General features: G+C 32.1%; 2 protein-coding genes across 4 annotated transcripts; one reads left to right on the forward strand and one right to left on the reverse strand.

Annotated features, from left to right (window-relative positions):
- The first annotated feature begins 663 nt into the window (after positions 1 to 663).
- LOC124829059 (uncharacterized) lies at positions 664 to 5279 on the forward strand. 3 transcript variants are annotated; one of them, XM_088106325.1, is made up of 6 exons: positions 664 to 873; positions 1175 to 1345; positions 1435 to 1524; positions 1749 to 1868; positions 1940 to 2011; positions 4939 to 5279. In XM_088106325.1, exons 1-5 carry the CDS (start codon positions 697 to 699, stop codon positions 1961 to 1963), a joined length of 582 nt encoding a protein of 193 aa, XP_087962451.1. In that variant the 5' UTR covers positions 664 to 696; the 3' UTR covers positions 1964 to 2011; positions 4939 to 5279. The 3 variants fall into 3 exon arrangements, with proteins under 3 accessions (XP_087962451.1, XP_087962452.1, XP_087962453.1); XM_088106326.1 differs by having other exon boundaries at positions 4942 to 5279; XM_088106327.1 differs by lacking the exon at positions 4939 to 5279 and adding an exon at positions 4535 to 4884.
- A 56-nt stretch (positions 5280 to 5335) lies between these two features.
- Positions 5336 to 8299, reverse strand: LOC124829058 (SNF1-related protein kinase regulatory subunit gamma-1-like). The gene is made up of 6 exons (XM_047302499.2): positions 8007 to 8299; positions 7460 to 7632; positions 6876 to 7046; positions 6506 to 6781; positions 5948 to 6114; positions 5336 to 5837 (listed from the first exon to the last, which is right to left on the reverse strand). The coding sequence occupies exons 1-6, from the start codon at positions 8170 to 8172 to the stop codon at positions 5540 to 5542; spliced, it is 1251 nt and encodes a 416-aa protein (XP_047158455.1). The 5' UTR covers positions 8173 to 8299; the 3' UTR covers positions 5336 to 5539.
- Between the last annotated feature and the right edge of the window lie 5779 nt (positions 8300 to 14078).

Genomic DNA, 14078 nt, shown 5'->3' on the forward strand with positions numbered 1-14078 from the left:
ATATAATATTTTTATAATCTATAATTTTATAATTTTCTACTCTTACAATTTTATAATTTTTTATTTTATAATTTTATAATTTTTAATTTGTTAATTTTATAATTTTGTAATTTTGTAATGTTGTAATTTTATAATATTATAATTTTATATTATTTTAATTTTGTAATTTTATAGTTTATAATTTTCTAACTCGAAAATTTTATAATTTATAATTTATAATTATATAATTTCATATTTTTCAAATATTTTAATTTTTTATTTTAAAATTTTAATATGCTTTAGCATTAGTGTTCGTTAAATATAACAAATTCTTTAAGGAAATACTCGTCGTGACATTTTGTAACATAGTATTGTTATACAGAACATTTGGTGTCACATTATAATTAACAAAAAAAATGCAATTTTGAAGGAAAGTTTTAAAATTTAACGAAGTCAACTCAATAATTTTACAAGTATTCAATTAATATTTTCGAAAATTTATTAGGCATTCACCTTAATTAAGCCAACATTTTAATATTTAGACACAGAACAAATCATTTAATTTGTTTAACAACGTAAAATACTAGAAAAATTTATTATTATTATTATTATTATTATTATTATTTTCTTACTGAGGAATAGGGTACCACTTTGGCATAGGGTTAATAAATCTTACCTGAACTTTCTATTTCATAAATTCCAATACAGTGGTGGTTGATGATGGAGCAAACCATATGGGGTCATTTGCCGGTGCTGATGAGGGCAAATTCCAAAGAATCTATCGAATACATTCTTCAAGCCCTTTGGAGAACTCGAAAGATTGGTCTTGGCACTTCTGATCGATGCGTCATCCAAGACATGCTTCAACTACACAATGAATCTGATCTCGACCCAGTACTCCCTCTCTTTCTTCTACGTTTATGGATACATAGTAGTAGCAATGATCTAGGTTATGTTTGGACAAACTTCAAATGAAAAATAAAAGGCATCTATCTATAAGCCAGTTTAGTTTATATATAAGTTAGCTTTTATATATATTTTTTTAATTTCTTAAACTTTTTATTTTAACTTTGTATGATATAATGGTACGATATTGAAAAAGACAATATTTTTCTCCGGCACAAATGCTTATCTATAAGTTCTTCTATAGGAATCCTTATCACGGTACAAAATATTATTTTAACGCTATCTGCAGCTTCTGGTTTGCCTCCGAATGTTAATTAGGAGGTGTGTTTATGAGAATACTTCAAAGGAGGATATTCCAAAGCTGTTTCCGGATGAAGTTCTGCCTGAATTGCAAAAACTGTTGACACTTCTGTTGCAGAAGTTTCAGCGAGAGTGGCAAGAAGATGTGATGAAAGATCGAGTAAGTTGTTTTACTGTATACTTTGTGAAAGTGAGCTCAATTGGGTACATTAATCTGAGATTAAAAATTTAAACTGTATTGTTTTCAAGAATATTGTGCCTAGATTAAAGGCGATGACATGGAATATGGCAAATCTGGAGAAAGGATCAGCAGACCCTGCAGCGGTTATTGATTTGAAGGTAAATACCACCTATTGAACTTGAGTAGAGGACGGACTTTCCTTCCTTCAATGCTCATTTTGTGCTGCTCTAGACTTTAAACACAAGTGAGAAGTAACAGATGTGCGTATCAATTAAGTCTTCTGGTCTGGCTTTATTATTAAGTATATATGCATATGTATTGTATGTAAAATAATCAAATGTTGTTTTATGTGATTTTATTGTTTTAACTGTTTCCGTTTCAGCTTCAAAATGATGCTCCATTTCAGTCGGGAGTTCAAGATGTAAAGTTCCAGTTGGCTACAGATTCTATAGATATGATGCTGAAAACCATGCACTGTATTAGAGACCAGTTTTCTACCATGGTAAACATTAAACTGAAGTTCGAACTTCTATCCAGATTGGATTTTATAATGAGCTCGTTATTTGTTGTCAGGATGAGACACTAAATGGGCATTAGCACCAGTAAACCGAAGGAGTTTCTTAGAACTTGTTTTTACAATGAATGGTATGTTTGACTAATTTGTTGCATTTTGCTTTTAGATTTACTCAGTATGCTTCTTATTGAAAAAAATTGGCCAAATTTAAAGTGCTGAAGTACTTGTGTTTGAGAACTTAACTTGAGCACGGTCATCATCAGGATACTAGTCAAACTGCATTTTCCTTGCATGGATAAAATGTTATTTCTGCAAATACAAGAGAATGAGAGGATATCAATTTGCTTATTGGTTAGAATAGGACAGTTGAGCTAATTATGGTTCAGTTAATTGGTCTAGTATCTATCAATGTCTTATCTTACTAGATGGAAAAAACATGAACTTAATAAACAATGCTTCTGAATTTAAAAGGGGAGTTTTATTGAATTCAATAATACACTGTTTTAGATACAAAATCGGAGCCAAGGCTCTTACAGAGATGACTTCTCCCCTCATACATCTGACAAAATTGCTTTTTCCTATATAACAGAGTATAACTACAAAGGAACACACTCTCCCCTCTCACGATAACTTCTTTACAAAGCAATTTCTTTCTGCAATAACTGTTCTAGCAACTTCTTTCCACAAAATAACTGCGCTCCATAGCAGTTTCTGAGACCTTGTATGTCTTTCTTGAGTATACCTTCCAAATGCAACCTTTTCCTGAAGGCTGAAGTTGGAAATTGATAGCTGTTCCTCCCATGTTGCATCTTCAGCTGGCTTGCCCTTAAATTGAATTAAAAATTGCTTCATTTTCTTTCCTGCATGTATACATCCTCTATTACTCAAAACCTGTTTTGGTTCATCTTGAGCTTCTAGTTCAGCCGGAAATTCAGGTTCTGTTGCATAGAAGCCAATAGCTTTTAGCTGGAATTCTTTGGCCAAATGGAATACAGGAAGTTCCCTAGAAGTAGGGGGTAGCTTCGATTTGTAAGACACCTCTCCGTACTTTTTCAATATCTGAAAATAACCATAAAAGCCTGGTACAAGCATAGCTGTCTGTGCAGCCCAAGGTTGAAGAAAATTTACTCTCCACTAATTCTGTTCCTTATGCTTCTCATCGATACAATGTTTCATCTGTTTTTGAGTCTTGTATAAATGATGTTTGACCTGTTTTAGTGCCTAATCTTGTTCCTTTAACTAACAAGCCATTGAATGGAATGTGAGGCTTTCTTCCTGTTGGAAGTTTCACATCGACTAGAGATAAGACCAATTTAGAATATGTAAGTGGATGTAAATCTCACCTTATAAGCTTGTTTTGTGAGGTTGAGTTAGGGTTTAAAGTCTACTCCTTAACATAGTATTAGAGCCATGAGTTAGAATTTATTTTAGCGAGATTTGTGTTTGTTAGACATATCATTCTACCTGCTATCGACCACACATTAATATTTAGATATAAGTAGGTATAAACTTCACCTTAAAAATCGGTTTTATGGGATTGAGTTAAGTTTAAAGTTTATTTCTTAGCACTTCCATTTGCCTCTTGAAATGAAGTAGCACATGTGGTTACATGAAAATTGGTGTTGTAATAAAATTCCGCCCAAAGTCAGTGGTAAAAACCACTTCTGATTGGCTATCCATTTAATTTTAATAGGGTGAATACATCTTTAAAACTATTCCTCGCAGCTTCAACAACTCTTACCAAAATAAACTTGCAAATAAGCTGTCAGGATCCCTTAGAATAGATTTTGGAATTCCAGGAAGTTAACCACCTCTTAAGCAAATAAAGCTGCTATCAATCTTGCTATAAAATGAGTGTTATTTATCAGAAATGGGGTCTATATTATGCAGTATTAACTAAAACAATAGATGACCAATTCTTGCTGTGTTAATGGTGTTTGCTTACAATTGAGATAAATTTACGCGTTACTAACACTTATATTAATTGATAAAGCTTTCTTCAAAAGTTTGTGTATTCTCATAATAACTAGAACTGGGAGGAGGTGAGAAAATCATTTAAATTGACCATAAAAATTCTTCTTATTCCTTTTAGTACAGTTTGTAAAGTGATTACTAAAAGTTGAAATTTTGAATTCGTTTTCAGCACAAGTTTAAATTTATGTTGCACGGAGTACAGTACTGGTATCTGATACGGGTTCCAACACAGCATTCAAAAAAAAAATTGGGGTACAAGTACTTAATATAATTTTTAAAATTATATATATAAAGAAAATAATTGATTATAGATATGATTAAATTTTATAAATGGTAAAAATGTAAATAAACATAATTTACTATTTAACTAAATCAACATGATCAAAACGCATATCTCATAATAAAAAACTATAAAATATAAAGTTTTAACAACAAATATCAAATATGAGTAAATGGATATGTTCTAGTTACTCTCACAAGAAGACAGTGATGATTGTGAAAGAATTTCAATGCATTTTATTGAAGCGTAGAAATTGCAACGCCATACATGAACCACCATTCTTCTAGTTTCAAATGAAGTAACCAATTTTTTTATTGTAAATTTTTTATAGGTACCTGTGCTGTGCTTTTTTGCATAATTTGAGTTACCCTGAAATCTTTGTTCCCTTTTCTTCTTTCAGAGGTTAAATTGGCTCTATGGTTGAGCTCAACTGAAAACATGAGATTTTGAATACATAATGTTATTGTAATTTAGATTCTCAATTCTCAGAGGCTGAGCCTTGGCGTAATGGTAAGGTTTAATGTCTTGTGAGTGCCTAGACACTGGAAACAGCCTCCCTCCTTTTGGTGATAAGACTGCTACCACCCTCTGTACCATATAGATACCTAAACCACTGCGCCACCCATTTTGCGATTTTGGGTTCACAATTCTCTAAAATTTGTCGCTCTTGTATATTTGATAGCCCTAAGAACAATGTAATGCCAGTCAAATATTGTGGTTGAAATTTAGTCTGAAATAGTGAAATACAAAGCTCATGGTGATTTCAATTTGATCTGATAGAGGAATTTCTTTTTTCTGGTATAGCAGGAGGACATCGATGACAGACCCAGCAGGGGGAATCAAGATTCGGGCTTCAGCCTCAACTGGCGAAATCATTTACGTAGTTTAGTATTCCCTATATAAGAAAGAAATATGGTTAACAGTCATGGTTTTTGGTTAAGATAATTCCAATGCTATTAGTTAAATTTCTAGTTTAATGGATTTAGCAATTCCCTTTTCCTAGTGAGAAACTCCTTTGGTTGTGGATGGGACACCCTCGTACATAACTTCCTGCCAGTCATTTTTTTCTCTCGTTTTCCCTTTGCTTTCTCAAGTTGTAAACATGAAGATCTTTGGATTCCCTTTATGGATTACTTTATTGGGCATCAGCAATTTCTGTTTCGATAAACAAAACGATCAACTTGTTCAAAAGAAAGAAGTGTGACCAAAACTCCTGATTATTATGTCATAATTTACACAAAATTTCACATTTCACGGTTTCACCTAACTCAAAATGAGAGCAATAAACTTGCAAAGTTGCTTTTTACAAAGGCCTTGCCTTGCCCTAAGATCTTGTCGTCAGCTATGATGGGAAACAGATCAATTTGTTACTGATGCATTAGAAGTCATTCTTGTCGGATGGATGTCAAACCCTGCTGTTGGGAGGCATCGGGAGAACCCCATCAAAGAAATCACCAAAATAGCCACGGGGCTCATGTACTAGCCTTGAGATGATATCTCTCAGGGTGATCAGTCCTTTAAGATTTCCATCATTGTCAGCAACGTAGACCCTATGAATCTTCTCATGGTCAAGCAGTTGAATCAGTTCTTTGATTGTGCAGTCCGTATTGCATGTAATCAGTTCACCTGACATTGGAAAGGTCCCTACATGCTTCTCTATGTAGCTTCTAACGGCTGTCAGGAAGTCTTTTGCTGTAATAGACCTGTCATAGGGAGAACTTATAAATTAGCATGCCACGGATATAGAACAGCAAAGAAATATGGGGAATAAAGAAGTTCCTAGTTCCTGTCTATCAGAAATGTGATGACAAACCTATAGTCATGGTAGATTTCTGGAGCAGTTAGGAGGAATTGAACATCTTGCAGGCTTATGTTACCAATTGCCCTGCTGCCACCAGCCCTTTTCATCACTGGCAACCCCCCAATTCTCTTTTTCCTCATCAGTTTAAATGCTTGAAGCACTGGTTCATCTTCATAGACCTGAAAACAACGAAACCTGTTACAAAGTTGGTAAATATAAAATCAACCCTTCGACTTTAGCTTTTGTTGAAGTTAAATGAAAAGAACTTCTACAAAATTTAATCACGGATATGTAGATTTTAACTAATGCAGAAAGCTCAATTTATTTTATCTTATTATTTTCTACTCTTATAAAACATGTTTATGAAAAAGTTATCCAAACAAGCCTGGGTGTATTGTGATGGTAGAAGGCATAATGGATTGTAGTTGATATATTGTGACATGTTTTAGTAAGGCTTTGTTAGTATATCATAGAGTAATGTGTAGCAGACGTAAACAACACGGAGAGTATAAGCTGAAATTCATAATTTTCCACCATGAATCAGAAATTAAACATAATACAGTTATCCACCTTTATAATATGATTTTGTGTCACCATGGGAAGACCAACTTGAGACAGCTTCTTGGTTCCCCAACTCTCAAACCACTGAAGACCAACACATTCTGCCAACATGTGAATTACAGAAGACTGTGTAATAATGTTTTGAATTCGACCTGTACCTAAGTCCACAACAGGAACACTCTTCATCTTATACTTGGAAAGCAGCAAAAGCATGGTCAAAAACGAGTTTGATCTCTCCAAAGCGAGAAAGGGGGCCCAGCGGAATGACCCTGAAATGTCATGAACCTGTTTACTAAACAATTAGCAACTTATATAAATGAATTATAACGAATTAAAACAAATCTGTTAGTAGTTTGCATTGATAAGTCCAACACACAACCTTGGTATCCTTATAAAGCTGAGAAGAAGTCAGATCCTCAAAAAAATTTCCTGAAGTTGTCATGGCAGATTCAAGGCCTAAGGTTTCGTGTTCAAAAGCTGAAGTTATTCCATTGACAGCAGCCGAAATAGCAGATCCACTAGATGGACTCCTAGGAGATGTGGGATCAGACTGTCAACAGCATTGATTGTCATATTCAAAGCGTGTGAAAAAATGAATCCACTAAAATCACTTCGATATGAACAAGGAAACACATCATTTTTCAACTAGTTCATGATCCAATTCAACATTTTCATCCAAGAAACTATCAAATAAGTCTCCTACCCAGAACCGAGAAACAAAATTCACATCACCCCACCAGAATATTTAAATAATATTAAACATGATACTTGCACTAGTCTCAATTAAACGGTCCTTTTAGCATGTTCTTGCTTCCTCTTCCAAATTTCTCACTTCTGAGCTTTCCTAAATTAGATCCACAAATATGTTATTTACACATCGTTTTTCTTACGGCAACTTTTTTCTGTTGGTGGGGAGAAGCAGAAGGTTAGTAGATAACTAATTAATCAAATTGACATACCAACCTGATGCAGAATCCATACAACAATTCCAGCAAACTCGACTATTCCTATGTATCTGTCGATCCAACTAGCATCTTCAGGTGCATCTACATCCACCACAGGTGCACTGAGAATGTTGTGTTGTGCAAGCAATTTCACTGCTTCTGCTAGAGTGGTATCTGATTTTATCTCAACTTCTGAAGACACAAAATTATGAACCAAAAAGAGTTACATTTTGTGTAGAATTACAATCTTTTCTCTTCCTGTCAGTTGATCCAAAACACTCTGTGTTCATCAGTGCAAAACATTTGCGTAGCTTATATCAAATACTAGAGATTAATTTTTCATGTGGGTATAATGATTATACTATAATCAAAATCACTTTTTTAATCCCTAAGAATCAAGGTTTTAAAAATTATAACTGCGAGTAAAGTATAAAAAAAACTACAGACAAATACAATTGATGTAGTCACAATTACTTCCAAAAAATCTTATCAGGCAAAATCCCAGTCACCCTTTTCCTAAACTTGGTAAAAATTGATAACTGAAGTGATGTGAGTTGAATGAGTACCTTGATTTGAAGGAGGTAGAGGAAAGGCAGAGACAGGGATGCTCTCAAAGCAAGCATTGAGCTTCTCATCAGGACTCAGCTGTGCCTCCTGAACGTCCCATAGATCCTCCACTCTCAACCCCACCTTCGCCTCTGGGCTCCGTGGACTTTCTTCCATTGTCACCATAACTCTCACTCTTTCTCCAACACCAATGCTCAAAAACTAATCTTTACACATCCCCATAAATAGCTCAACAGAAGAAAACATAATCTACTACCACTTCACAAGCTACTTCCCATACACCGAAGATATCCACCGCATGATTTGAAAACTTGGAACACAATTCGTTGACTTAGGAACATGGGAAAACGTGGAGGAACACGATGAGATCACACATTGTGTGATGAAGTCGTTTGTTGTACACGTAATGTCTCATTGTCTTGTCCTACGCTGTATAGCGACTAATCACCGAGCTTATCCAAACTCTCTATTATATTTTCGGCACACGTCCTCATCCAACATACCACTCTTATTGCTAATAACGGTGTGCGGTGCTATCATGCACCATAGGAGCTTTCTCACATTACTTCATTTTTCTAAGAGGTTCATTTTAGTTTTAGCTGTTGTTAATTTTTTTCTTAACTATATTATTGATGTACCATATTTTTTATTGTGCTATTTATTATTTTAATTACCTTTATCCATATATTTTAAAACATTATTTCCAATATTTTATTTTCTCGGTAAAATCAATTTATGCACGCTTTAAAAACGTTTTACAATAAAGCTTTTACAAATTAATTTATATATAAACTAATTTTGACTTATAAAGAAACTGGTTCCATTTCTTTTATCTTTTTGCTTGAAATTGTTATTAGAAAATTTGTCCAAACATTACATACATACATAATATATATACATACATAATATAATTAATTTATATATAAACTAATTTTGACTTATAAAGAAGTTTTGTGTAATTTTAATGGACAAAAAAGTTCTTCTATTAGTTTTGTTAAGCAATGATTGATTTATTTTATCCGAACAACAATGATTGATCTCATTTATGAGTGACCATTTATATATATACTTTCTTTACACTAAAGAGAGGATAATGAGTAGGATATTTATTGTTGGGCAAGCGGCTGATAGGAGAAAAGGGAAAATGATTGGGACATTCACTATTCATTAAGCTGACTCGATAATATGTTATAATTCTTCTCTTCCCCCTTCACTCCTACAATTGACTGATATTATTGTTGTTCTTATCCAACTCCCCAAATATCTTATTTCCAAGTAAAAGAGAAGGATAATATAAGAGGAACTACTAGTAGTTTAGGTTGTATGTGGAAAGGAAAGTTGTTTTTTTTTTTTTTTTTACGACACATCTTACTTAAAAATTTCTTTGCAAAAAGAGTTTAAGTAAATTAAAAGAGGAACTTTTATGTCTTAGAAGCACGTGACATGTTAATTAGAGAAGTAATGTATAAATAAATTTATAATGAAAGATAAGATAGTAATTGGGTTGAAAGTATTTTCGAATAATGAGAGATATCTTATGAGTTTAGAAAAATAATAAAGTTTATACCTATATAAATAACAAATTACTAACGGAAAAACAAAAATTCTTCTTTAAGAAGTACATATATATATCTTTGTCCTATGTATTTTAAGATAGAAAGATATTATAATAGAGAATACATGAAATGAAATCTTAGATCATCATCATTAGGTAATTAAATTTCTAAAACACGTCAGAGAGAGAAATGACATGAGTCATTCATCTCATTGGATCTCTAGAACACCTAATGGTGATCTTTTATACAAAGATAGTCTTCCTATAATATATGTGAGAATCACGTAATTTTGAGATCCTAACTTAGTTTTTTTTCTTCTTTTTTCTTTAATTTTTTTTACATCATGGACTTATTGAAAACCATTAAGTTTGTATACTATGTTTTTACATGTGGTTTAAGAGATTTTATGAAATTATGTGATTCTCATTGTGTCTTTTTTTTTCAATTTTATAAACTTTATGAAATTTAGAATTTTTTAATAGGTTAAATAGGTTTTTAATTTCTTAATTTTTATATAAAATTAAATTTTATATATATTTCAAATTTTAAACAATTTCCATCTTCAAACTTTATTAATGAATGAATTTAGTCATCACACATTAAAGATTTACTAATGTATTAAACAACTTTGTGCTCACACATGGACATGTATATATTCATGTGAATACGTATTGACATATGGCATTACCCTTTCTTACATCAACAAATATTTAATGTTGTTTGATTATGATAACTAAATTCAATCTTTAATAAAGTTTTGAAATGAAAATGAATGAAAGTTTGTGATAGAAAAAAATATATATTTGATCTTTAAAAATTTAGAGAGAAAATATGTTTCATAATTAATTTAAATGAGGTTAACTTTACTAGCAATAATATATATAAAAATAACATATCTTTTTTTTCAAAATAATTATTAAAAAAATTTCTCACTTAATTTAAGATTAAATATATTAAATAATAGTTAAAATTCAAATAAAATAATAAATAATATACATATGTGTATATGCGTTATAAGCGTTAGTATTATTGCTAGAAGAAAAATTAGCAGAAATTACAAATCACTACAAAATTTACTCTTATTTTATAATATTTCATTATATTTTGACAATTAAAAATCGTCGACAAATTTATCATATTTTATTATTATTTAACACTTATTCAAGGTATTAAAATCGTCAAAAAGAATATTTAAAATTTTGAAATCCAAAAATTTTTTATTAATTATTTTTTGTTAATTTTATAACCAATATTTTAATTGTCTATTTTGTTTAAAATTATTTTAGATTATTATAATAATGATATTATTCATCATATAATTTGAAAAAGTATTTTACTAAATGCATTATAAATCACCACAAATTACTTATCTATAAAATATCTCTAACAAATAATATCAAATTAGTTTCCTGAGTTTAGAAATGTTACAAAATATATTTCAAATTAATCTATTAAATTCAAAAGTATTACTAGGCATCACCATAAATTGTGTAAGTGTGAATTTAGAAAATAAAAAGCTTACAAATTATTATAGTGCAAACTTTGAAATCATAGTTTTTCATTAGAAGCTACTTGTTTTTTTGGGGCAAAGGAGTTACAACATAAGAACTTATAGTAAAATATACAAAAGAAAAATGATTATTTGACATACGTAAATTTTTTACGTTCATTTGACAGTACTCTTACTTACTTCTTTTCATTCTTGAAAAAATACAAAATTTTACACTTTTATAACTATTTTACTCTTATATCCTATGTCAAATGAATGTAAAAATATGTCATAATACCATTTTTCTGTACAAAAACAAAAAAAAAGTGAAAGAAAAGTCCTCACGATTTTGAGCTTGGTGACCCTTCACTATTTGAATCCCCTCTCTCTAAGCATCTTGCACTTGAGATGCAAACTACAAGTTCCACAAAACATCCTTTATAGAGAACCTATCTTTGTGGTTCTTTAACCAAACACCTCACACATATCTCCATCATTGTCTATAATGGTTGATACCTTGCAAATTATTGTAACCACACTCCTCCTACTATCTTCATCAGCTCCTAAGCTTGCTTGCAACTGCCTCATGTTGCAATTAAAAGAAGCAGAGTCATAGAATTGTAGATAAATTCTATTGAATGTTTAATATTATCATGCAAGTTAACAAGTTAGGACATATTAGATAATTTCGGACTACGTCTGTTTTAAAATTTTCAATTTATGAGAAAGAATTGTGACATTTAACTGCATGCAAGTGGAAGTTAATAATTGGGACTCTAATGATTTCTACATCATTTGCGCATTTATTCTCACACCCTTGAGCATGCCAACATGGATCATTCTTAGATTTCATGTTTTATCTATTTATCGCTCAACAGTGTTAGTTTATGTGTTTCTCCTTTTTCAGTTTTTCCTTTCCTATATAATGATCTTACATGATCATTGCAACGTACATTTTATACTATCACATAAATAAAGTCTTGCTTCCCTTAAGTTTTCTTTCACGTCTTCTTGCTCTCTGTTTTCATATTTGTCTCATTTCTTCTCTTTCACGTTTCAACACGAATAATCGCATTGTTTGTGGCTGAATATCATGGAAGAGCATGGAGCTTAGCATGCTATCAAAGCTCTTTAGTTGAAGAACTCTGCTTAGTTGAAGAACTCTCTTGCACCTAGTTAACTCTAATCCTTTATCTTGATTCTAATCTTTCTTCTTGCTTTCTTATTTTTCCTTCTTCCATTTCCCATTATGGAAAAAGAAGAGAAACCAAAAAAGTCTCTTAATCAAGTGACAACTATCTCTATTTGCATCATGGAGAAATTCCAACGATTGCCCTTGTTTTCCCCATTTTAGATTATGGAAATTATCATTCTTAGAGCAGGGATATGCTTGTTGCGTTCAGTGCAAAGAACAAATTGCAGTTCGTAAATGACTCAACAACTGAACTTGAAAGAAGTGATCCCATACATGATGCTTTGGCCACATGCAACAATATGGTTGTGTCGTGGCTTGTACATTCCGTATCTCCGTAGATCATATAGAGTATATTGTGGATGGAGAATGCAAAGGAAATATGAAATTATTCAAGTAGACTTACTTTATGTGTCAGATCTTCAATCGGATGCCGCATAGTTGAAATAAGGAGATAATACTATGGGTGAATATTTTACAAAGTTAAGAATATTTTGGGATTAGCTCTAGAACTTTCGGCTATATCTCGTCTGCAATTGTAAGGGAACTTGCAAGGTATCAAAAGTCATTGCTTAGTGAAAGATCGAAGAACGTGCAATGCAATTCTTAAGTTTTTTTTATGTAAATGGGCAAAAATCATAATGATTTTAAGGAAGTAGGCAAAAAATTTTAAAAATTACGCATTTAGGCAAGTCATGGGGGACCCAGACGACTTCAAATGAAGAAGTCGTGCCCCTTGCACGACTTTACCTTGACACAGTGGTAAGAGGTGAAGTTGTGCACCCTAAAAACGATTTTAGGGCTTGGTAATCGCCTACTAGACCTTGTAATCGATTACTGCGTGGTTAAGTTGTGCAAGGGGACACAACTTCACCTTATATAGGCAAAATATCTCTGGTAATCGATTAGAGCAGGGTTGTAATCGATTACTAGCAGTGTAAATGGGCAAAAACTCTCTGGTAGTCGATTACAACAAGGTTGTAATCGATTACCAGAGTAAAGCAATATAGAACAATATGCTAGAATACAAAAGTGTTGACGATGTGAAATTTTATATCTATAGTGATTGTGAGAATTGGGTTAAGAGCACAAATATTGTAATATCCTTCACAAAGTGAAGTAGTACACTATCAGTTGCATTTTACTCTCTTTCTTTGAGAGTCTTTCTTGTAATTTTCATTTATGAGTTTTTAATCTCATGGGGACATTTTAATCTTAGGATTGAAGAGTGTAGAGTTGGAGAAATGTACTCACTGCATGACTGGTAAGTAAACCATAGTAGCCTTCAAGAAGCATCCTCCCTCCAGGAAGTTAGAGTTGCTTGAATTGGTGCATTTTGATGTTTGTGGCCCATTGAAGGTAAAGTCTTTCAGTGGTGCACTTTACTTTGTTACTTTTACTGATGATTGTTCTAGGAAGCTTTAGGTCTATGCACTATAGAGAAAGGACCAAGTGTTGGACAAGTTTAAAAAATTCCATGCTTTGATTGAGAGGTAGTCAGGCAAGAAGCTGAAGCGCATTCGTATTAAAAATAATGGTTAATATTGTGGACCGTTATTGTAGACAATATGGTGTTACACATGAGAAGACTCCTCCCAAAACTCCTTAGTTGAATGGTTTAGCAGAAAGGATGAACAGGACAATGATTGAAAGAGTTAAGTGTATACTTTATGAAGCAAAAATTTGCCTAAGTGTTTCTGGGGTGAGGCATTGCTTATAGCAGTGCATGTTATTAATCTAAGTGTTGCAGTTGCTTTAAACTCTGAGGTGCCAAACAAGATTTGATTTTACAAGAATGTTACTTATGATCATTTGTGTATCTTCGGTTGTAAAA

This window comes from Vigna umbellata, chromosome 2, assembly GCF_029865625.1.
Source record: "Vigna umbellata cultivar VRB3 chromosome 2, Vumbellata_1.0, whole genome shotgun sequence".
Taxonomy (NCBI): Eukaryota; Viridiplantae; Streptophyta; class Magnoliopsida; order Fabales; family Fabaceae; genus Vigna; species Vigna umbellata.